Source organism: Coregonus lavaretus (genome assembly GCF_964263955.1).
Source record: "Coregonus lavaretus genome assembly, chromosome: 30".
Lineage (NCBI taxonomy): Eukaryota > Metazoa > Chordata > Actinopteri > Salmoniformes > Salmonidae > Coregonus > Coregonus lavaretus.
The window spans coordinates 31,505,008-31,529,611 of NC_140017.1; the positions used below are offsets into that span (position 1 = coordinate 31,505,008).

At 47.5% G+C, this 24,604-nt stretch overlaps 1 protein-coding gene across 1 annotated transcript in view; it reads right to left on the bottom strand.

The window, feature by feature from the left end:
* LOC311106023 (solute carrier family 12 member 9-like) overlaps positions 1-24,604 on the bottom strand; it is a 56,536-nt gene that overhangs the window by 25,906 nt on the left and 6,026 nt on the right. The window contains exons 5-9 of the mRNA XM_084148293.1: positions 24,384-24,491; positions 24,133-24,244; positions 13,514-13,671; positions 12,755-12,837; positions 11,067-11,191 (exon numbers count right to left, since the gene is read on the bottom strand). Coding sequence (XP_084004419.1) covers positions 11,067-11,191; positions 12,755-12,837; positions 13,514-13,671; positions 24,133-24,244; positions 24,384-24,491 — 586 coding nt within the window. The remainder of the gene's footprint in view (positions 1-11,066; positions 11,192-12,754; positions 12,838-13,513; positions 13,672-24,132; positions 24,245-24,383; positions 24,492-24,604) is intronic.

Consider the following 24,604-nt stretch of genomic DNA (forward strand, 5'->3'; position numbering starts at 1 on the left):
TGGTAGGCTTCGAGGGGACTCCTATGGTAGGTACACCTATAGCTCATCTCTTGGCAGTAGTACTGTAGACTACTTTATCACTGACCTCAACCCAGAGTCTCTCAGAGCGTTCACAGTCAGCCCACTGACACCCCTATCAGACCACAGCAAAAGCACAGTCTACTTGAACAGAGCAATACTCAATCATGAGGCATCAAAGCCAAAAGATCTGAATAATATTAAGAAATGCTATAGATGGAAGGAAAGTAGTGTTGAAACCTACCAAAAAAAAATTAGGAAACAACAAATTCAATCCATTCTAGACAACTTCCTGGACAAAACGTTCCACTGTAATAGTGAAGGTGTAAACTTGGCAGTAGAAAACCTAAACAGTATATTTGACCTCTCAGCTTCCCTATCAAATCTAAAAATCTCTAACAGAAAACCAAAGAAAAGTAATAACAGTGATAAATGGTTTGATGAAGAATGCAAAAACCTAAGAAAGAAATTGAGAAACCTATCCAACCAAAAACATAGAGACCCAGAAAACCTGAGCCTACGCCTTCACTATGGTGAATCACTAAAACAATACAGAAATACACTACGAAAAAAGAAGGAACAGCATGTCAGAAATCAGCTCAATGTAATTGAAGAATCCATAGACTCTAACCACTTCTGGGAAAATTGGAAAACACTAAACAAACAACAACACGAAGAGCTATCTATCCAAAACGGAGATGTATGGGTAAACCACTTCTCCAATCTTTTTGGCCCTATAACAGAGAACAAACAGCAAAAAAATATACATGATCAAATGCAAATCTTAGAATCAACTATTAAAGACTACCAGAACCCACTGGATTCTCCAATTACATTGAATGAACTACAGGACAAAATACAAACCCTCCAACCCAAAAAGTCCTGTGGTGTTGATGGTATCCTCAATGAAATGATAAAATATACAGACCACAAATTTCAATTAGCTATACTTAAACTCTTTAACATCATCCTTAGCTCTGGCATATTCCCCAATATCTGGAACCAAGGACTGATCACCCCAATCCACAAAAGTGGAGACAAATTTGACCCCAATAACTACCGTGGGATATGAGTCAACAGCAACCTTGGGAAAATCCTCTGCATTATCATTAACAGCAGACTAGTTCATTTCCTCAGTGAAAACAATGTACTGAGCAAATGTCAAATTGGCTTTTTACCAAATTACCGTACGACAGACCACGTATTCACCCTGCACACCCTAATTGACAAACAAACAAACCAAAACAAAGGCAAAGTCTTCTCATGCTTTGTTGATTTCAAAAATGCTTTTGACTCAATTTGGTATGAGGGTCTGCAATACAAATTGATGGAAAGTGGGGTTGGGGGAAAAACATATGACATTATAAAATCCATGTACACAAACAACAAGTGTGCGGTTAAAATTGGCAAAAAACATACACATTTCTTTCCACAGGGCCGTGGGGTGAGACAGGGATGCAGTTTAAGCCCCACACTCTTCAACATATATATCAACGAATTGGCGAGGGCACTAGAACAGTCTGCAGCACCCGGCCTCACCCTACTAGAATCTGAAGTCAAATGTCTTCTGTTTGCTGACGATCTGGTGCTTCCGTCACCAACCAAGGAGGGCCTACAGCAGCACCTAGATCTTCTGCACAGATTCTGTCAGACCTGGGCCCTGACAGTAAATCTCAATAAGACAAAAATAATGGTGTTCCAAAAAAGGTCCAGTTGCCAGGACCACAAATACAAATTCCATCTAGACACCGTTGCCTTAGAGCACACAAAAAACTATACATACCTCGGCCTAAACATCAGCGCCACAGGTAACTTCCACAAAGCTGTGAACGATCTGAGAGACAAGGCAAGAAGGGCCTTCTATGCCATCAAAAGGAACATAAAATTTGACATACCAATTAGGATCTGGCTAAAAATACTTGAATCAGTTATAGAACCCATTGCCCTTTATGGTTCTGAGGTCCGCTCACCAACCAAGAATTCACAAAATGGGACAAACACCAAATTGAGACTCTGCATGCAGAATTCTGCAAAATCATCCTCCGTGTACAACGTAAAACACCAAATAATGCATGCAGAGCAGAATTAGGCCAATACCCGCTAATTATCAAAATCCAGAAAAGAGCCGTTAAATTCTATAACCACTTAAAAGGAAGCGATTCCCAAACCTTCCATAACAAAGCCATCACCTACAGAGAGATGAACTTGGAGAAGAGTCCCCTAAGTAAGCTTGTCCTGGGGCTCTGTTCACAAACACAAACAGACCCCACACAGCCCCAGGACAACAACAACAACACAACTAGACCCAACCAAATCATGAGAAAACAAAAAGAGAATTACTTGACACATTGGAAAGAACAAACAAAAAAACAGAGCAAACTAGAATGCTATTTGGCCCTAAACAGAGAGTACACAGTGGCAGAATACCTGACCACTGTGACTGACCCAAACTTAAGGAAAGCTTTGACTATGTACAGACTCAGTGAGCATAGCCTTGCTATTGAGAAAGGCCGCCGTAGGCAGACCTGGCTCTCAAGAGAAGACAGGCTATGTGCACACTGCCCACAAAATGAGGTGGAAACTGAGCTGCACTTCCTAACCTCCTGCCAAATGTATGACCATATTAGAGACACATATTTCCCTCAGATTACAGCGATCCACAAAGAATTCGAAAACAAACCCAATTTTGATAAACTCCCTTATCTACTGGGTGAAAAACCACAGTGTGCCATCACAGCTGCAAGATTTGTGACCTGTTGCCACAAGAAAAGGGCAACCAGTGAAGAACAAACACCATTGTAAATATAACCCATATTTATGTTTATTTATTTTCCCATTTGTACTTTAACTATTTGCACATTGTTACAACACTGTATATATACACATAATATGACATTTGAAATGTCTTTATTCTTTTGAAACTTCTGAGTGTAATGTTTACTGTTAATATTTATTGTTTATTTCACTTTTGTTTACTATCTACTTCACTTGCTTTGGCAATGTTAACACACGTTTCCCATGCCAATAAAGCCCTTAAATTGAAAAATTGAATTGAATTGAGAGATGGAGGGGAGACAGCGAGAAAGAGAGAGATGGAGGGGAGACAGAGAAAGAGAGAGATGGAGGGGAGACAGAGAGAGAGAGATGGAGAGGAGACCGAAAGAGATGGAGGGGAGTGAGAGAGAGATGGAGGGGAGACCGAGAGAGAGAGAGTGAGATGGAGGGGAGCCTGAGATAGAGAGAGCGAGATGGAGGAGTCAGAGAGAAAGAGAGAGATGGAGGGGAGACAGAGAGAGAGAGATGGAGAGGAGACCGAAAGAGATGGAGGGGAGTGAGAGAGAGATGGAGGGGAGACAGAGAGTGAGATGGAGGGGAGCCTGAGATAGAGAGAGCGAGATGGAGGAGACAGAGAGAAAGAGAGAGATGGAGGGGAGAGAGAGATGGAGAGGAGACAGAGTGAGATGGAGGGGAGACCGAGAGAGAGAGATGGAGGGGAGACAGAGAGCGAGAGAGAGCGAGATGGAGGGGAGACTGAGATAGAGAGATGGAGGGGAGAGAGAGAGAGAGAGAGATGGATGGGAGAGAGAGAGAGAGAGAGAGATGGAGGGGAGACCGAGAGAGAGAGAGAGTGAGATGGAGGGGAGCCTGAGATAGAGAGAGCGAGATGGAGGAGACAGAGAGAAAGAGAGAGATGGAGGGGAGACAGAGAGAGAGATGGAGAGGAGACCGAAAGAGATGGAGGGGAGTGAGAGAGAGATGGAGGGGAGACCGAGAGAGAGAGAGAGATGGAGGGGAGACAGAGAGTGAGATGGAGGGGAGCCTGAGATAGAGAGCGATATGGAGGAGACAGAGAGAAAGAGAGAGATGGAGGGGAGAGAGAGATGGGGAGGGGAGAGAGAGATGGAGAGGAGACAGAGTGAGATGGAGGGGAGACCGAGAGAGAGAGATGGAGGGGAGACAGAGAGCGAGATGGAGGGGAGACTGAGATAGAGAGATGGAGGGGAGAGAGAGAGAGAGATGGATGGGAGAGAGAGAGAGAGCGAGAGCTGGAGGGGAGAGAGAGAGCGAGAGATGGAGGGGAGAGAGAGAGCGAGAGATGGAGGGGAGAGAGAGAGAGCGAGAGACGGAAAGTAGTCAGAGAGAGATGGAGGGGAGACAGAGAGAGAGACGGAGGGGAGACGGAGAGAGAGACGGAGGGGAGACAGAGAGAGATGGAGGGGACACAGAGCGAGATGGAGGGGAGGGAGAGAGCGAGAGATGGAGGGGAGGGAGAGAGCGAGAGATGGAGGGGAGAGAGAGAGCGAGAGATGGAGGGGAGAGAGAGAGCGAGAGATGGACTCGAGAGAGAGCGAGAGATGGACTCGAGAGAGAGAGAGAGAGCGAGAGATGGAGGGGAGAGAGAGAGCGAGAGATGGAGGGGAGAGAGAGAGCGAGAGATAGAGGGGAGAGAGAGAGCGAGAGATAGAGGGGAGAGAGAGCGAGAGACGGAAAGTAGTCAGAGAGAGAGAGACGGAATGGAGAGAGAGACTGAGGGGAGACAGAGAGAGAGACGGAGGGGAGACAGAGAGAGAGACGGAGGGGAGACAGACAGAGAGACGGAGGGGAGACAGACAGAGAGATGGAGGGGAGACAGACAGAGAGATGGAGGGGAGACAGACAGAGAGATGGAGGGGAGACAGACAGAGAGATGGAGGGGAGACAGACAGAGAGATGGAGGGGAGACAGACAGAGAGATGGAGGGGAGTCAGACAGAGAGATGGAGGGGAGTCAGACAGAGAGATGGAGGGGAGACAGACAGAGAGATGGAGGGGAGACAGACAGAGCGCAGGAGGTAGAGAGATGAGGAGGAGAGATGGAGCTGAGAGAGAGATGGAGAAGAGACCGAGAGAGAGAGATGGAGGGGAGACAGAGAGATGGAGGGGAGACAGAGAGAGAGAGAGAGATGGAGGGGAGAAAGAGAGAGAGAGAGATGGAGGGGAGAAAGAGAGAGAGATGAGGGGGGGAGAGAGACAGACAGAGAGATGGAGGGGAGACAGGTGGATGGGAGACAGAGAGAGATATGGAGGGGAGACAGACAGATGAGGGGAGACAGACAGATGAGGGGAGACAGACAGAGAGGTGGAGGGGGAACAGACAGAGAGATGGAGGGGAGAGTTGGAAGGGAGAGATGGAGGGGGAACAGACAGAGAGGTGGAGGGGGAACAGACAGAGAGATGGAGGGGAGAGTTGGAAGGGAGAGATGGAGGGGAGAAAGAGAGAGATGGAGGGGAGACAGAGAGAGGGGAGAGATGGAGGGGAGAGAGAGAGGGGAGACAGACAGAGATGAGGGGAGACAGACAGAGAGATGGAGGGGAGACAGAGAGAGATGGAGGGGAGACAGAGAGCGAGAGCTGGAGGCAGAGAGCGAGAGATGGAGGGGAGACAGAGAGCGAGAGATGGAGGGGAGACAGAGAGCTAGAGATGGAGGGGAGACAGAGAGGGGAGAGATGGAGGGGAGAGAGAGATGGAGGGGGGAGAGAGATGGAGAGGAGAGAGAGATGGAAGGGAGAGAGAGATATGGAGGGGAGACAGAGAGAGATGGAGGGGAGACAGAGAGAGATGGAGGGGAGACAGAGAGAGATGGAGGGGAGACAGAGATGGAGAGGGGAGAGAGATGGAGAGGGGAGAGAGATGGAGGGGAGACAGAGAGCGAGAGATGGAGGGGAGACAGAGAGCGAGAGATGGAGGGGAGACAGAGAGCGAGAGATGGAGGGGAGACAGAGAGCGAGAGATGGAGGGGAGACAGAGAGCGAGAGATGGAGGGGAGACAGAGAGCGAGAGATGGAGGGGAGACAGAGAGCGAGAGATGGAGGGGAGACAGAGAGCGAGAGATGGAGGGGAGACAGAGAGCGAGAGATGGAGGGGAGACAGAGAGCGAGAGATGGAGGGGAGACAGAGAGCGAGAGGAGACAGAGAGCGAGAGATGGAGGGGAGAGCGAGAGATGGAGGGGAGAGAGAGAGATGGAGGGGAGACAGAGCGAGAGATGGAGGGGAGAGAGAGAGATGGAGAGAGAGAGATGGAGAGGGGAGAGAGATGGAGAGGAGAGAGAGATGGAGAGGGGAGAGAGATGGAGAGGAGAGAGAGATGGAGAGGAGAGAGAGAGATGGAGGGGAGAGAGAGAGAGATGAGGGGAGAGAGAGAGATGGAGGGGAGAGAGGGGAGAGAGAGGGGAGACAGAGAGCGAGAGATGGAGGGGAGAGAGAGAGCAAGAGAGATGGAGGGGAGAGAGATACAGAGAGAGAGATGGAGGGGAGAGAGATACAGAGAGAGAGATGGAGGGGAGAGAGATACAGAGAGAGAGAGATGGAGGGGAGAGAGATACAGAGAGATAGAGAGATGGAGGGGAGAGAGATACAGAGAGAGAGAGAGATGGAGGGGAGAGAGATACAGAGAGAGAGAGAGATGGAGGGGAGAGAGATACAGAGAGAGAGAGAGAGATGGAGGGGAGAGAGATACAGAGAGAGAGAGATGGAGGGGAGAGAGATACAGAGAGAGAGATGGAGGGGAGAGAGATACAGAGAGAGAGAGATGGAGGGGAGAGAGATACAGAGAGATAGAGAGATGGAGGGGAGAGAGATACAGAGAGAGAGAGAGATGGAGGGGAGAGAGATACAGAGAGAGAGAGAGATGGAGGGGAGAGAGATACAGAGAGAGAGAGATGGAGGGGAGAGAGATACAGAGAGATAGAGAGATGGAGGGGAGAGAGATACAGAGAGAGAGAGAGATGGAGGGGAGAGAGATACAGAGAGAGAGAGATGGAGGGGGGAGAGATACAGAGAGAGAGGTGGAGGGGCGAGAGATACAGAGAGAGAGATGGAGGGGAGAGAGATACAGAGAGAGAGATGGAGGGGAGAGAGATACAGAGAGAGAGATGAGGGGAGAGAGAGATGAAGGGAGACAGAGAGATGAGGGGAGACACAGAGAGATGAGGGGAGACAGAAGGAGAGATGAGGGGAGAGAGAGATGGAGGGGAGACCGAGAGGAGAGAGATGAAGGGAGACAGAGAGAGATGAGGGGAGACAGATGGGAGAGATGGAGGGGAGACAGAGAGGGGCGAGATGGAGGGAAGACAGAGGGGAGAGATGGAGGGGAGACAGAGAGGGGAGAGATAGAGATGGAGGGGAGAGAGAGATGGAGGGGAGAGAAATGGAGAGGAGGAGAGCGAGAGATGGAGGGGAGACAGAGAGCGAGAGATGGAGGGGAGACAGAGAGCGAGAGATGGAGGGGAGAGAGAGAGAGAGAGAGATGGAGGGGAGAGAGAGAGATGGAGGGGAGAGAGAGAGATGGAGAGAGAGATGAAGGGGAGAGAGAGATGGAGAGGAGAGAGAGATGGAGGGGAGAGAGAGAGATGGAGGGGAGAGAGAGATGGAGGGGAGAGAGAGGAGACGGAGGGGAGGGGAGACGGAGGGGAGAGAGAGGGGAGACGGAGGGGAGAGAGAGGGGAGACGGAGGGGAGAGAGAGGGGAGACGGAGGGGAGAGAGAGGGGAGACGGAGGGGAGAGAGAGGGGAGACGGAGGGGAGAGAGAGGGGAGACGGAGGGGAGAGAGGGGGGAGATGGAGGGGAGAGAGAGGGGAGAGGGAGGGGAGAGAGAGAGGGGGGAGACGGAGGGGAGAGAGAGGGGAGAGAGATACAGAGAGAGAGATGGAGGGGAGAGAGATACAGAGAGAGAGATGGAGTGGAGAGAGATACAGAGAGAGAGATGGAGGGGAGAGAGATACAGAGAGAGAGATGGAGGGGAGAGAGATGGAGGGGAGAGAGATACAGAGAGAGAGATGGAGGGGAGAGAGATACAGAGAGAGAGATGGAGGGGAGAGAGATACAGAGAGAGAGATGGAGGGGAGAGAGATACAGAGAGAGATGGAGGGGAGAGAGATACAGAGAGAGAGATGGAGGGGAGAGAGAGATGAAGGGAGACAGAGAGATGAGGGGAGACAGAGAGATGAGGGGAGAGAGAGAGATGGAGGGGAGAGAGAGATGGAGGGGAGAGAGAGATGGAGGGGAGAGAGAGGGGAGACGGAGAGAGCGGGAGAGAGAGCAGGAGAGAGAGGGGAGACAGAGAGCGGGAGAGAGAGGGGAGACAGAGAGCGGGAGAGAGAGGGGAGACAGAGATGGAGGGGAGACAGAGAGGGGCGAGATGGAGGGGAGACAGAGAGGGGCGAGATGGAGGGGAGACAGAGAGGGGAGAGATGGAGGGGAGACAGAGAGAGAGAGAGAGATGGAGGGGAGACAGAGAGATGGAGGGGAGACAGAGAGATGGAGGGGAGACAGAGAGATGGAGGGGAGACAGAGAGATGGAGGGGACTGAGAGAGCGGGAGAGAGAGGGGAGACGGAGAGAGCGGGGAGACGGAGAGAGCGGGAGAGAGAGGGGAGACAGAGAGCGGGAGAGAGAGGGGAGACAGAGAGCGGGAGAGAGAGGGGAGACAGAGATGGAGGGGAGACAGAGAGAGCGAGAGATGGAGGGGAGACAGAGAGAGAGAGATGGAGGGGAGAGAGAGAGATGGAGGGGAGAGAGATATGGAGGGGAGAGAGATACAGAGAGAGAGATGGAGGGGAGAGAGATACAGAGAGAGAGATGGAGGGGAGAGAGATACAGAGAGAGAGATGGAGGGGAGAGAGATGCAGAGAGAGATGAGGGGAGAGAGAGATGAGGGGAGACAGAGAGATGAGGGGAGACAGAAGGAGAGATGGAGGGGAGAGACGGAGGGGAGAGAGATGAGGGGAGTGGGAGAGATGGAGGGGAGACAGATGGGAGAGATGGAGGGGAGAGATGGAGGCGAGACGGAGAGATGGAGGCGAGACAGAGAGGGGAGAGATGGAGTCGAAACAGAGGCGAGACAGAGAGGGGAGAGATTGAGGGAGACAGAGAGATGAGGGGAGACAGATGAGGGGAGATGGAGGGGAGAGATGGAGGGGAGACAGAGGCGAGAGATGGAGGCGAGACAGAGGCGAGAGATGGAGGGGAGACAGAGGGGCGAGATGGAGGGGAGACAGAGAGGGGAGAGAGAGAGATGGAGGGGAGAGAGAGAGATGGAGGGGAGAGATGGAGAGGAGAAGGAGAGCGAGAGATGGAGGGGAGACAGAGAGATGGAGGGGAGACAGAGAGATGGAGGGGAGACAGAGAGAGATGGAGGGGAGAGAGAGATGGAGGGGAGAGAGAGATGGAGGGGAGAGAGAGGAGAGAGAGAGGGGAGAGAGAGAGGGGGGGAGAGAGAGAGAGAGCGAGAGAGAGGGGGGAGACAGCAAGAGAGAGAGAGGGGAGACAGCAAGAGAGAGAGAGGGGAGACAGCAAGAGAGAGAGAGGGGAGACAACAAGAGAGAGAGGGGAGACAGCGAGAGAGAGAGGGGAGACAGCGAGAGAGAGAGGGGAGACAGCAAGAGAGAGAGGGGAGACAGCAAGAGCGAGAGGGGAGACAGCAAGAGAGATGGAGGGGAGACAGAGAGAGGGAGACAGAGAGAGGAGAGAGAGGGGGGGAGAGAGAGGGGAGAGAGAGAGAGAGAGGGGAGACAGAGAGGGGAGAGAGAGAGAGACGGGAGAGAGAGAGACGGGAGAGAGAGAGCGAGAGAGAGGGGAGACAGCAAGAGAGAGAGAGGGGAGACAGCAAGAGAGAGAGGGGAGACAGCAAGAGAGAGAGAGGGGAGACAGCAAGAGAGAGAGGGGAGACAGCGAGAGAGAGAGGGGAGACAGCAAGAGAGAGAGGGGAGACAGCAAGAGAGAGAGAGGGGAGACAGCAAGAGAGATGGAAGGGAGACAGAGAGAGGGAGACAGAGAGAGAGGGAGACAGAGAGAGAGGGGAGACAGAGAGGAAGGGGAGAGAGGGGAGATAGAGATGGAAGGGAGAGAGGGGAGAGAGATGGAAGGGAGAGAGGGGAGAGAGAGATGGAAGGGAGAGAGGGGAGAGAGAGATGGAAGGGAGAGAGAGATGAAGGGAGAGGGGAGAGAGATGGAAGGGAGAGAGAGATGGAAGGGAGAGAGAGATGGAGGGGAGACAGAGAAGGTAGCGATGGAGGGGAGACAGAGAGAGATTGAGGGGAGACAGATGGAGGGGGAGACCGAGAGATGGAGGGGAGACAGAGAGAGAGAGCAAAGCTGTCATCAAGGCAAAGGGGTGGCTATTTGAAGAATCTCAAATACAAAATATATTTTGATTTGTTTAACACTTTTGGGTTACTACATGATTCTATATGTGTTATTTCATAGTTTTGATGTCTTCATTATTATTTTCCTACAATGTAGAAAATAGTAAAAATAAAGAAAACCCCTTGAATGAGGAGGTTTTCTAAAACTTTTGACCGGTAGTGTATGTAAATAAAAACCTGTTTTATCCATTTTAGAATAAGGCTGTAACGTAACAAAATTTGGAAAAAGTCAAGGTTTCTGAATACTTCCCAAATGCACTGTACACACACACACACACTCTGTTCTTTATTTTACTCGTATTATTATCTATCCTGATGCCTAGTCACATTACGCTGCCTTCATGTACATACAGTGGGGAGAACAAGTATTTGATACACTGCCGATTTTGCAGGTTTTCCTACTTACAAAGCATGTAGAGGTCTGTAATTTTTATCATAGGTACACTTCAACTGTGAGAGACGGAATCTAAAACAAAAATCCAGAAAATCACATTGTATGATTTTTAAGTAATTAATTTGCATTTTATTGCAAAAAAATTACAGACCTCTACATGCTTTGTAAGTAGGAAAACCTGCAAAATCGGCAGTGTATCAAATACTTGTTCTCCCCACTGTATCTACCTCAAGTGCCGCATACCTCTGCACATTGATCTGGTACCTGTACTTCCTGCATACAGTATAGCACCATTCTTGTGTACTTTATTTTATTTCTCATGTTAGTTACTATTTCATTTGTTATTATTTTTTTATATATTTTTTTTTAACTCTGCATCGTTGTGAAAAGGTTCGTAAGGAAGCATTTCACTGTAAAGTCTTCACCAGTTTTATTCGGCGCATGTGATAAATAAAATGTGATTTGATTTAGTACCTGAAGTTAGGAGCTGAGGCCCACTCCAGAGCCAGACAGGCCAGGTCCACAGCTGCATAGACCAGCAGGAAGAAGATGGTTACAATGCTGGCGATGGTGTTCAACTTCCCTGTGAACAACACCAACTACAGATGGAGAGAAGGAGAGAGAACAAATAGAAAATTGTGATTAATGAACCTGTTTCATTGACGGGAAGGAGAGGGACAGAGCGAGAGAGGGAGGATGGAGGGGAGGAATGGTTTCTCCTCTGACCTCCACAACACCAAGTCAGTGAGAGTCAGATTCCCCAGTTCTCTCCTGAGACGCTCTTTTACAACAGCATTAATTAGCTATTAACTGAGCTCTCTGCCTCAGGCCAGCATGGGCAACTTCTGGGCCTGCCACTGCACCACACGATCACCTGTGTGTGAGAGATCAGGTCAGTTGTCTTCATGGTGTATGTCCAGTCCAAGTAAACATCACGCTATTCTGAGAGGCTGAGTTATCACTACCATCACATAGCCCTTTACTAAAGGTCAGATCAAAAAGATTGAGGGGCTTCAAAATCAGTGTCATGGTCTCCCTGTTTCTCAAATATAATCTGGATCAGTTTGAATTGATGCATGACTTGTTCTTTTTCTACCCCCTTCTTTCACCCTCCTTCCTGCCCTCGCTCGCTCCCTTTCTCTCGTCTGTGAGATTAATATGGAGTGAGATTAGATTATCACACTTGTGTCATCAGTGAATCATTCAAATGGCAGAGAGAGAGAGCAATAGAAAAAGAGGGAGAGGACTAGGGAGTCAATGAGCTCTGATTCAGGCTAACGATTCCCTCTAATTACTCCCCCACTCCAGTGGAGAAGCGGAGCGAGGGATGAGAGAGGAAGAGAGAAAGACGAGCCATTTAGCCTTCAACCCTCCCTTCTAGAAGAGTGACTAGCCAGTCATTAATAGAGCTCTCTCCTCTTTGTATCTTTACCCTCCCATCTCTTGCCTCCTCTCTCACCCCTCGTCTCCCTTTCTCACTATGTCTTGGCCATTTCTCAGTACTCTCAAATGACTTCCCTTCTCCTCTCTCCATCTACCTTTCTCCTCTCTCCATCTACCTTTCTCCTCTCTCCATCTACCTTTCTCCATCTATCTTTCTCCTCTCTCCATCTACCGTTCTCCTTTCTCCTCTCTCCATTTATCTTTCTCCATCTACCTTTCCTTCATCTGACCTGATCAGAGATTATTGAGCAGGTGAAATCAGACCTATCCTCTCCTCTGTGTCTTACCTGTACTAGGAACCAGGAGAGGAGGACCGACACCAGGGATTCCCATTGTCTTACCTGTACTAGGAACCAGGAGAGGAGGACCGACACCAGGAGTTCCCATTGTCTTACCTGTACTAGGAACCAGGAGAGGAGGACCGACACCAGGGGTTCCCATTGTCTTACCTGTACTAGGAACCAGGAGAGGAGGACCGACACCAGGGGTTCCCATTGTTTTACCTGTACTAGGAACCAGCAGAGGAGGACCGACACCAGGGGTTCCCATTGTCTTACCTGTACTAGGAACCAGGAGAGGAGGACCGACACCAGGGGTTCCAATTGTCTTATCTGTACTAGGAACCAGGAGAGGAGGACCGACACCAGGGGTTCCCATTGTCTTACCTGTACTAGGAACCAGGAGAGGAGGACCGACACCAGGGGTTCCCATTGTCTTACCTGTACTAGGAACCAGGAGAGGAGGACAGACACCCAGGGGTTCCCATTGCGAGATGTCTTCTTAGCTGGAGACAACGCCGTGCCTGCAGAGAGAGGGCGAGAGAGAATATGTGAGAGCAAGAGTGAGGTCAAGAAGGAGCAAGATGGAGGGAATTAAAGTTTAGGACCACATTTCACAGTTGATACATGAAATGAATTAAATTAGGAGACTTTCAACTCAAATCAATGCAGCCAAGAACAGGGGATGGAGAAGGGGAGAGGAGAGAGAGGAGAGGAGAGGGAGGGAAGACAAAGCAGATCATTTTAAAACTGGGTGAGATGAAGAGGTGTGTACATGTGTGTTACACTATATTAGCCAGTGGGTGTAGGACAGTGGCAAGGTGAAGCAGCATGCACCAGGTATGAATGACACACACACACAATAAGAACTTCATTTGAAGTCACAAACACCTTCAATCAAACAGTCAACTAGGCAAAGAAGACAAAACCCATAAGCTAACATTTATTTTTAACCCCTGAAAGGCACTGCTAGCAATCCAGAGCTGAGTAACTGTCAGTTTGGTTCAGTCTAGTTCAGTATGGTTGAGTCATCTCCCCTGCTCTGCTCCAGCTGCCCACTACAGGGGAACCCTGCTTAATACTGCTATTAATCTCCCCTATCCACACACAATGCCAGTGAGAGGGGAGAGAGAAGAAGCTATAAAGAAAAATAATGAGGGAGAGGGGGAGAACGAGAGAAGAGGACATAGGTGTACCCACCAAAGAGGTCGTCCCGTGCCAGGGCGTAGAGGATGCGAGAGGCCCCTATCAGGTTACTCATGGCAGCAGACATGGTGGAGGAGTACACGCCGACGGTCACAAACGGGTTCCACACATTAATGTCCCGCAAGAAACTGTAGTCCCTCTGGAGGAGAATACTGAGAGAGGATGAGAGAGAAATCAGATTGTGTTACCTATGAAGAGTAAATTGTAACACTTTACGTTACAGCCTTATTCTAAAATGGATAAAATTGTTTTTTTCTCTCAATCTACACACAATACCCCATTATGACAAAGCAAAAACGGGTTATACATTTTTGGAAATGTATAAAGAATAAAAACTGAAATATTACATTTCCATAAGTGTTCAGACCCTTTACTCAGTACATTGTTGAAGCACCTTTGGCTGCGATTACACCCTCGATTCTTCTTGGGTATGATGCTATAAGCTTGGCACACCTGTATTGGGGAGTTTCTCCCATTCCTCTCTGCAGATCCTCTGTCAGGTTGGATGGGGAGCGTCGCTGCACAGCTATTTTCAGGTCTCTCCAGAGATGTTTGATCGGGTTCAAGTCCGGGCTGGGCCACTCAATGACATTCAGAGACTTATCCCAAAGCCAATCCTGCATTGTTTTGGCTGTGTGCTTAGGGTCGTTGTCCTGTTGGAAGGTGAACCTTTGCCCCAGTCGGAGGTCCTGAGTGCTCTGTAGCAGGTTTTCATCAAGGGTCTCTGTACTTTGCTCCGTTCATCTTTCCCTCGATCCTGACTAGACTCCCAGTCCCTGCCGCTGAAAAACATCCCCACAGTATGATGCTGCCAGCACCATGCTTCACCGTAGGGATGGTGTCAGGTCTCCTCCAGACATGACGCTTGGTATTCAGACCAAAGTGTTCAATCTTGATTTCATCAGACCAGAGAATCTTGTTTCTCATGTTCTGGGTCCTTTACGTGCCTTTTGGCAAACTCCAAGCGGGCTGTCATGTGCCTTTTACTGAGGAGTGGCTTCCGTCTGGCCACTCTACCATAAAAGCCTGATTGGTGGAGTGCTGCAGAGACTGTTGTCCTTCTGGAAGGTTCTCCCATCTCCACAGATGAACTTCGGAGCTCTGTCAGAGTGATCATCAGGTTCTTGGTCACCTCCCTGACCAAGGCCCTTCTCCCCCGATTGCTCAGTTTGGCCGGGCGACCAGCTCTAGGAAGAGTCTTGGTGGTTCCAAACTTCTTCCATTTAAGAATGATGGAGGCGACCGTGTTCTTGGCGACCTTCAATGCTGCAGATATTTTTTGGTACCCTTCCCCAGATCTGTGCCTCGACACAATCCTGTCTCGGAGCTCTACGGTCAATTCCTTCGACGTCATGGCTTGGTTTTTGCTTTGACATGCACTGTCAACTGTGGGACCTTACATAGACAGGTGTGTGCCTTTCCAAATCACGTCCAATCGAATTTACCACAGGTGGACTCCAATCAAGTTGTAGAAACATCTCAAGGATGATCAATGGAAACAGGATGCACCTGAGCTCAATTTCGAGTCTCATAGCAAAGGGTCTGAACACTTATGTAAATAAGGCATTTGTTTTTTTTATTTTAATACATTTGCGACAATTTCTAAAAACCTGTTTTCACTTGGCCATTATGGGGTATTGTGTGTAGATGAATGGGGATTAAAACAAAAATTAATCCATTTTATAATAAGGCTGTAACGTAACAAAATGTGGAAAAAGGGTCTGAATACTTTCTGAATGCACTGCATCTCCCTCTACTCCCTAATCAACCACTATTTCCTCCTTTTCAACATTCTTCTCTTTCTCCCACCCCCAATCACCCTCCATTTCACCATCTGTCTTTCTACCCCTCTCACTTTCAATCTCTCCCCACCCGTGTCCATTCTCTCTCCCCCCCTTGCTGCCCACCCCATTGTCCATTCTCTCCCCCCTTGCTGCCCACCCCAGTGTCCATTCTCTCTCCCCCCTCGCTGCGCTGCCCACCCCATTGTCCATTCTCTCTCCCCCCTCGCCGCGCTGCCCACCCCAGTGTCCATTCTCTCCCCCCCTCGCCGCCCACCCCAGTGTCCATTCTCTCCCCCCTCGCCCACCCCAGTGTCCATTCTCTCCCCCCCCTCGCTGCCACCCCAGTGTTCTCTCTCTCTCTCTCTCTCTCTCTCTCCTTACATCTCTCTCTCTCTCTCTCTCTCTCTCTCTCCTTACATCTCTCTCTCTCTCTCTCTCTCTCTCTCTCCTTACATCTCTCTCTCTCTCTCTCTCTCTCTCTCTCTCTCTCTCTCTCTTCACGTTTTCTTTTAGGTCCTCTGGTTTTAATACTTATCATCATGGCCCTATTAAATATTGTTCCGTCCAGCCACACACCATTTTTTTTTCACACTGAAACCCAGATAGCGCCACACAAGCACAAGATAAATTAATATCACCACCGAAAATTAGGAAATGCCAATGATTTGGTTTGTGTGTGTGTTTAGTGTGTGTGTGTGCGATTGTTATGAGACGGGTGCCGCAGTTAAACGTTTATGAGCCATTGCTTTAATCAGGCTCTCTGACATATTCTTAATAGTGATCCACGTTCAATGATCCTATCCAAAAGCAGCACACACACACACACACACACACTGAGTCGTGAGAAAATAACACTCATGAGTGTATGCGCGTGTGTTGGTTGGACCATTGAAAGTTACTCTGTTTTGTGTGTGTGCGCACGCAATGGAGCTGGTCAGTGCTATGGCCTGGTTATTAATTCCTGTGACGTGTGGCAGGTGCAGTATAAATCTGCACGCGCTTGACATTTTCAAACCTGCACTCCAAAACAAAGCCATCATCAAGAGGTGACAGCCATGCAGAGAGGGAGAGCAGAGGAGGAGAGAATGTGTGCATTTGTGTGTGTTCATGCACATTTGGGTACTTTCATATGGGCATTTTTATTAACATGTCTGTGTAGGCTATGCATTTGTATAAGCATGTGTGTATACGGTTATTTTTGAGTGTGTGTGTGCGTCCTGGTGTCCCCTCCATCCCATAATGCAGATTATTGATGGGATCATGAAGCTGGAATGAGCGCTGCCATGGAAAAAAAGATTTTTAGTCATTTTAGCAGACGCTCTTATCCAGAGCGACTCAGAACGAAGTAAAGCACCTGACAGAAGAAAATAGGTTTTTTAAGAGGAGGGGAATGCAGTTAAATGAGTAAGAGAGCCTGGAGACTGGACGCTCATTCTCATTCCACACCTCCTCTGTTCTTTCCCTCGTTTGTTGATCACCTCATTCATACTCTCATTTGTTTATTCATACGTTCATGTCCTTTTATCATTTATTTTCATATCTTTTAAATAAGCTTCAGAACCAACTACAGAGGGGAGGGGGGCAGAGAGAGCACCACACACACACACAGAGACAGAGAAGGGAGGGAGAGAGAGCGCCATACACACACAGACAGAGAATCTCTGATGGTTAAGTGCTCCCTGGGGGCTAGGCTGTGGCTGAGGAGTATTAAATGGGATCAATAGCTAACAAGGCCTGTAGATCTCCTCTCCCTCTCTCATTCTTTCACTCACTCACTACCTACCACACTCTCCATCGTTCAGTCTGTCTCTACTACACCCCTTTTGAAAACATGTTTATGTTTTTTCCTTTATTAGGATCCCCATTAGCTGTTGTTCATGCAGCAGCTACTCTTCCTGGGGTCCACAGGATTACAGAGGACATGGGCAACATAACATGAACCTTGTCCATCTCTCTCCCTGTGTGTTGGCAGGGACAGGACCAGTGGTAGTAAGGGTAGAAGGGTGAAGGACATTTGGAGCGTTCTACAGCCTACCACAGTGGACAAGAACACTCACCACACTACTGCCATGGAAAGACAGAGACAGACAGAGAGGGGCAACTAGAGAGAGAGAGATCTCTGTGGTAGAGAGATAGCGAGCAAATAAAGGGAGGATTGACAGAGAGAGCTAAGGCCAGGCACTCTGCAGTGGGGTGATAGCAAGGGAACAGAGGTATGAGACGGAGGGAGAGAGGGAGAGGACAGACAGACTGAGAATGTTGGACTTGTTGCCTCAATGTCTGGTGGACTTGTTGCCTCAATGTCTGGACAAGAGACTAGTACTACGAGCCAGCAAGTGTGTGGGGGGGAGAGAGAGAATGAAACAGTCCGAGGGGAAGCTAGGGAGGAGACGAGACGCGAGAGAGAGAAACAATACCACATTCTCTCACACACAAGTAAAAGCCATATGGGGGGCTGAAAAGCAGAAGAATAAAAAGCAAAGATATGGAGAGAGCCTTGTGGGACTGCAGCTTCCACACACACACACCAGGCTGCAGGCTGGAGATAGCAGAACAAAAGAGGGAGGCAGACTTAAATTAATATAATTATTCAGCCAGTAATAAATACATAAGCTGCTATAGCAGAATGGGATTAGCCAACGGGTCACTGATGCACAATACACAGAAGTGTACACACACACACACACAACAAGGTCACTCAACCAGACACACACATAGAGAAACACACACATTACAATGTCACTCATCCATAGAGGGACACACACACCACACTGCAGTTAGTCATCCACACACGCCAAAGTCACTCATCCAGGAAATGAACAAACACACACACACCCGGTCTTCACTTTACCCAGAGAAAGAGAGAGACAGTAAGATACACACAGATCACTTGGGTCCCGGTCCCTAACCAAGATACACACTAAGCGGAGTGTATATTGGGGGATTGGGCAGGACTTAGCTGTGAGAGGGGCTAGAGAGTTGGCAATGGGCTATCTGTCACCACTGGCTACCCTGTCACACAGGGTTAACAGACTTCTCATCTCTGGACACTAGACCTTCCTCCATCATCATCTTATACATTGGGCTCCTATACACCTTCCCAGAACCACCTAGAACACACACACACACACACTCTGTAAATGTTCACCTGTAACAAACACACACCTGTAACGTATTCAGGTATGCATCAGGTGTCATTCTCCCAAAACGCAGGACTATTGTAGATCTGAACACCCATTCTTAGAATCTCCCTGACATTCACGTTAAGTGAACACAGTTCCTTTACCAAGAAGGCAGAACAACTAGCTGAAGAGGGGAGCAATGTATTTAGGCTTTATTCAAAAGGTTATACCGTTTCTCTATCAGTAAGGCCAGGCAGCCCAATTCTGATATTTTCCCAACTAATTGGTCTTTAGACCAATCAGATTTGAAATAAATCTGATGCGAAAAGATCGGATGTGATTGGTCAAAAGATAAATTAGTGGAAAAATATCAGAATTGGGCTGCCTGTGTAAATGCAGCCTAAGAAACCTCTGAACATCATGTTAGAGTCTGAAATACAAAGGGAGCTCCTCATGTTGTGAAATGGTGTGACTGACACCTGTTGGATATTTCTGGGTACTACTACCATGTTACTCTATTTTTGACTAACAAAAGGGGAATAACGTCCAACTCAAAACTTATATTTGTTCCTCCTCAGTGAGAATCACTGACCCAGACCGTGATAGAGCTTCAACTGCTTTCCTGTCAACGAGGTGATGTTGCTATGGCAATGCAGAGTCTCCGGGGGGGGGGGGGGGGGGGGGGTTCCCGGTGTTTGGCATTTAGCAATGTCGCATTGATGTGGCGTTGACTGATGGCTTTAATACACATTCTTTCTTTTTAATCTGAGTAATCCATTTAGTCTGTCTCTTAATGACATGAACAGGGACGGTGGTGACAAGTGAATATCATAAATATTGTGATAAAAGTGAAGAAAGTTTTCTTTAGTTTGGTGACAGATGTACCCATCCGTGACTAGCGACATGGGTTTTTCCAGAATAGTGACTTGACTAGGAAAAACGTTGGTCCCTTTTTTGGGTCCTACAACTGACAACCACATCTTCTAACTTTCAACAACAACTATTGTTGATAGACAACAACTATTGTTGATAGACAACCTGTGACCTGCCTTGTGACAAGGGTGTATTTGTTTCATATTGTAAATAGGAATTTATGAGAGTTTCTCTCTAGTCAAGGATTTTACACAGCCCTTCTAGTGAATGAGGTTATAGTCAATGTGGAATGCCCTAACCAGAAATAAAACGTTTATGATTCCAGTAACAGGCATGATGAAATGGTGGCTTTACCCCTGGCCAAGTTACTCTATTATGCAGTCAGTGTGTTTTTCACATGTGCAGTAACTACTAAGACAGTTCAGTAAAAGGCTTAGATATGGTTGAGAGACACCATCAAGTACTATGAAAGGACCTTGGAGGTACAGTGCCTTGCATTTCATCCCCCTTGGTGTTTTTCCTATTTTGTTGCATTTCAACCTGTAATTTAAATGGATTTTTATTTGGATTTCATGTCATGGACATACACAAAATAGTCCAAATTGGTTTTAAAAAATACTAGCAAATAAATAACGGAAAGATGGTGCATGCATATGTATTCCCCCCCTTTGCTATGAAGCCCCTAAATAAGATCTGGTGCAACTAATTACCTTCAGACGTCACATAATTAGTTAAATAAAGTCCACCTGTGTGCAATCTAAGTGTCACATGATCTGTCACATGATCTCAGTATATATACACCTGTTCTGAAAGGCCCCAGAGTCTGCAACACCACTAAGCAAGGGGCACCACCAAGCAAGCGGCACCATGAAGACCAAGGAGCTCTCCAAACAGGTCAGGGACAAAGTTGTGGAGAAGTACAGATCAGGGTTGGGTTATAAAGAAATATCTGAAACTTTGAACATCCCATGGAGCACCATTACATCCATTATTAAAAAATTGAAAGAATATGGCACCAAAACAAACCTGCCAAGAGAGGGCCGCCCACCAAAACTCACAGACCAGGCAAGGAGGGCATTAATCAGAGACGTAACAAAGAGACCTAAGATAACCCTGAAGGAGCTGCAAAGCTCCACAGCAGAGATTGGAGTATCTGTCCATAGGACTACTTTAAGCCGTACACTCCACAGAGCTGGGCTTTACGGAAGAGTGGCCAGAAAAAAGCCATAGCTTAAAAGGAAAAAATAAGCAAACACGTTTGGTGTTCGCCAAAAGGCATGTGTGGGAGACTCCCCAAACATATGGAAGAAGGTACTCTGGTCAGATGAGACTAAAATTGAGCTTTTTGGCCATCAAGGAAAATGCTATGTATGGCGCAAACCCAACACCTCTCATCACCCCGAGAACACCGTCCCCACAGTGAAGCATGGTGGTGGCAGCATCATGCTGTGGGGATGTTTTTCCATCGGCAGGGACTGGGAAACTGGTCAGAATTGAAGGAATGCTGGATGGCGCTAAATACAGGGAAATTATTGAGGGAAACCTGTTTCAGTCTTCCAGAGATTTGAGACTGGGACGGAGGTTCACCTTCCAGCAGGACAATGACCCTAAGCATACTGCTAAAGCAACACTTGAGTGGTTTAAGGGGAAACATTTAAATGTCTTGGAATGGCCTAGTCAAAGCCCAGACCTCAATCCAATTGAGAATTTGTGGTATGACTTAAAGATTGCTGTACACCAGCAGAACCCATCCAACTTGAAGGAGCTGGAGCAGTTTTGCCTTGAAGAATGGGCAAAAATCCCAGTGGCTAGATGTGCCAAGCTTATAGAGACATATCCCAAGAGACTTGCAGCTGTAATTGCTGCAAAAGGTGGCTCTACAAAGTATTGACTTCCAGGTTGTAAGGCAACAAAATAGGAAAAATGCCAAGGGGGGTGAATACTTCCGCAAGCCACTGTAGTATCATTCATAAACCCTGTACATTTCCTCCATTCAGTCGGACTATCTAAGACCAATAAAGTCACACTCCACTGCATGCCGGGCCCTGTCCAACATCAATAAAGCAACACTAAACCAACAGCAGATAAGAACACAGCTAGATAACAACCGGACTGAACCCACTGGAGAAAGAAATGTATTATTTTATTATAATGTCCTGAAGTATGGATCAAAATGGACTCTGAATTTCCTCAAAGTGTAAAAAATAATGTACGCGTGCCTACGAGACCAGTACTGACCGGTCCTGAATGCCACTTCCCTCATGATCTAGCTTGTGTAGAAATCAACCACCTAGGATATCATGATCCGGTGTGTCTCAACTACTACATTATCCATCACTGACCACGTTTACATGCGCACAGTATCCCAGATAGTAACTCATATCCCGCTTAAGGTCTTATTCAGGATAAGCTGTTTACATGCACCTTTGATATCCCGCTCACGAGTATCCCTGTATCCATGAATAAAGTGAATATTCTTCATTTAAGTTCATATGGGTTAAATGGTATAGTAACTGAAATCTAGGCCTTTAACCTCTCACATTTAGCCTAATATAATATCAACTCCTGCATAATTATGCATTTCTTGCAGCGCCTAAAAATATACAACAAATGCTAATTTTGTCTCGGGAACAGGAGTTGAGAAATATGATCTCTGTCTTTCAGCATCTCTTGAGAAAATGCAAATGTGCGTGTAACTTATCTTTGACACTTATGCAAGCAGACAGTATTTCAACCAGATAAAATATGCACCCAAGACGAACTGAAGTCTTATCAGAAACGTGTTTCATCGTTTTCTCAGCTTTTCATTTCCTTAAAACCAGTCAAACTGATGACATTTGGACATTTTGCACCGGAACAATCTTTCCACTGTTCTGGAGTTATTGCATTTTCTCCCAGGGTCCCTAAATGAAACAAACAACTTTACCGGTGTTAACTAGATTATAATTCATTCATTCTATCGATGTAAGACATTCTGGTAAGCACCTACTTTATTTAACCTTCTGGGCAACAAGTTATGACAGAAGAGAAGCAGCATGCATCTAACTATAGTTGACAAATGGCCTACCAAATGCTGGAAATTATAATATAGCCTACCAAATGCTGGAGATTATAAGTAGAAACGTATCTAAATTAGGGGTGAAAGTAGCCTAAGCCAGTAGGCTATACGGTCCAGTAGGCTATACGGTCCAGTAGGCTATACGGTCCAGTAGGCTATACGGTCCAGTAGGCTATACGGTCCAGTAGGCTATACGGTCCAGTAGCCTATACGGTCCAGTAGCCTATACGGTCCAGTAGCCTATACGGTCCAGTAGGCTATACGGTCCAGTAGGCTATACGGTCCAGTAGGCTATACGGTCCAGTAGGCTATACGGTCCAGTAGGCTATACGGTCCAGTAGGCTATACGGTCCAGTAGCCTATACGGTCCAGTAGGCTATACGGTCCAGTAGGCTATACGGTCCAGTAGGCTATACGGTCCAGTAGGCTATACGGTCCAGTAGGCTATACGGTCCAGTAGGCTATACGGTCCAGTAGGCTATACGGTCCAGTAGGCTATACGGTCCAGTAGGCTATACGGTCCAGTAGGCTATACGGTCCAGTAGGCTATACGGTCCAGTAGGCTGCGGTGTATCATCAAAATACATTCTTAAGGAATTATTATGGTAGATCGAACTGCGCAGGTATAGCCTACTTTTTAGTGATTTGTTTGACAATCAGATGAAAAAAAGAAATCACACAACACCCATGATATGCAAAACTGAGCCTGCGCAGACAGCAAAAAACAACAGTAAACGGGATAAGATGTTTACATGCCACAGTATCCCATCTAAGATCAGAATATCTCAGGCATCTTATCCGGGTCTCTCATAACCAGGATACAAGGGTTATTGTAAATGGGATATGTTGTTTATATGCTTCAACTCAAACAGAATACTAGAGTATCCAAATTGAATAATAACGGGATATTGGTGGGCTTGTAAACATGGTCAATGAGTCAGCATATTTCTCTCCCCTTTCTATCTGCCAACGTCTGATCTACTCTTTCTTCCTCATACCACCTCTTCTTTCCTTTCGGTTCTCTTTGTGGTGTAAAATATGTCACATTACTACTTCCACATAACTACTATTGAATGGTCCCGGACACACACATTATGTTCTTCTGTCCTCGTTGGGACCTAAAATTGATTTCCATTCAAAATCCTATTTTCTCTAACTCTTAACCCTAACCACTTACCCTAATCCTAAACTTAAAATAGCCTTTGTTCTCATGGGGACATCAGAAATGTCCCCACAAGGGAACATTATCCTTGTTTTACTATCCTTGTGGGGACTTTTGGGGATTTTAGGTCCCCATAAGGATAGAAGAACCAAGCCCCACACACACACACACACGTCATGTGAACAGGGTCTCATTGCCTCCATTGAAGCAGCCCTCTCATGAGGTCATGTGATTAGCACGCGGAGTGCTAGGACACAGCCCTTAGCCGTGGTATATTGGCCATATATCAGAAACCCCCGAGGTGCCTTATTACTATTATAAACTGGTTACCAACGTAATTAGAGCAGTAAAAATAAATGTTTTGTCATACCTGTAGTGTACGGTCTGATTTACCACAGCTTTCAGCCAATCAGCATTCAGGGCTCGAACCACCCAGTTTATAATCACATTTAGAATTATTTAATTGAGTGCAAATTTGAGTCGAGTTCGATTGGATGTGTGCACCTGTGTGTGTGTGTCTATATCTGTATGTGAACATACGTGTTACAGGTGTGTTCATCTACATAGATTATGCCCAAAACGTGTGTGTGTGTGTGTGTGTGTGTGTGACTGACCGGTCACAGGAGCAGGCCACCATCAGACTGAGGAGGTTGTAGATGATGAAGGTGAAGATGACAGCTGTGATGGTTCCTCGAGGGATGGAGTAGCTAGGGTTCTTTAGGTCACCTGGGACACAGCACAACACCAGGTTAGACACACACACGTCTCTGGTCCCTTGGATAACTCCTGACCAACCCCTTTGAAAACTGAGCAGCTAAATAGATATTCCATCTCTCCACCCATTGATCAAACATCCATTTCTTACCTGACATGTTGGATCCGGCCATGATGCCTGTGCACCCGTTAAACATGACAGCAAACACCGTGGCAAAGGACATCATGGTTCCTGTTGTGTAGTCCACAGCATAGTCAGCTGGGGGGGGGGGGGGGATTTATTTAGATATCAATTCAATCAGCTCCATGTCCGAATCCCCAAATTCATATATTTAACACAAAAAAAGGAATTGATTAACGTACATGCCTCTT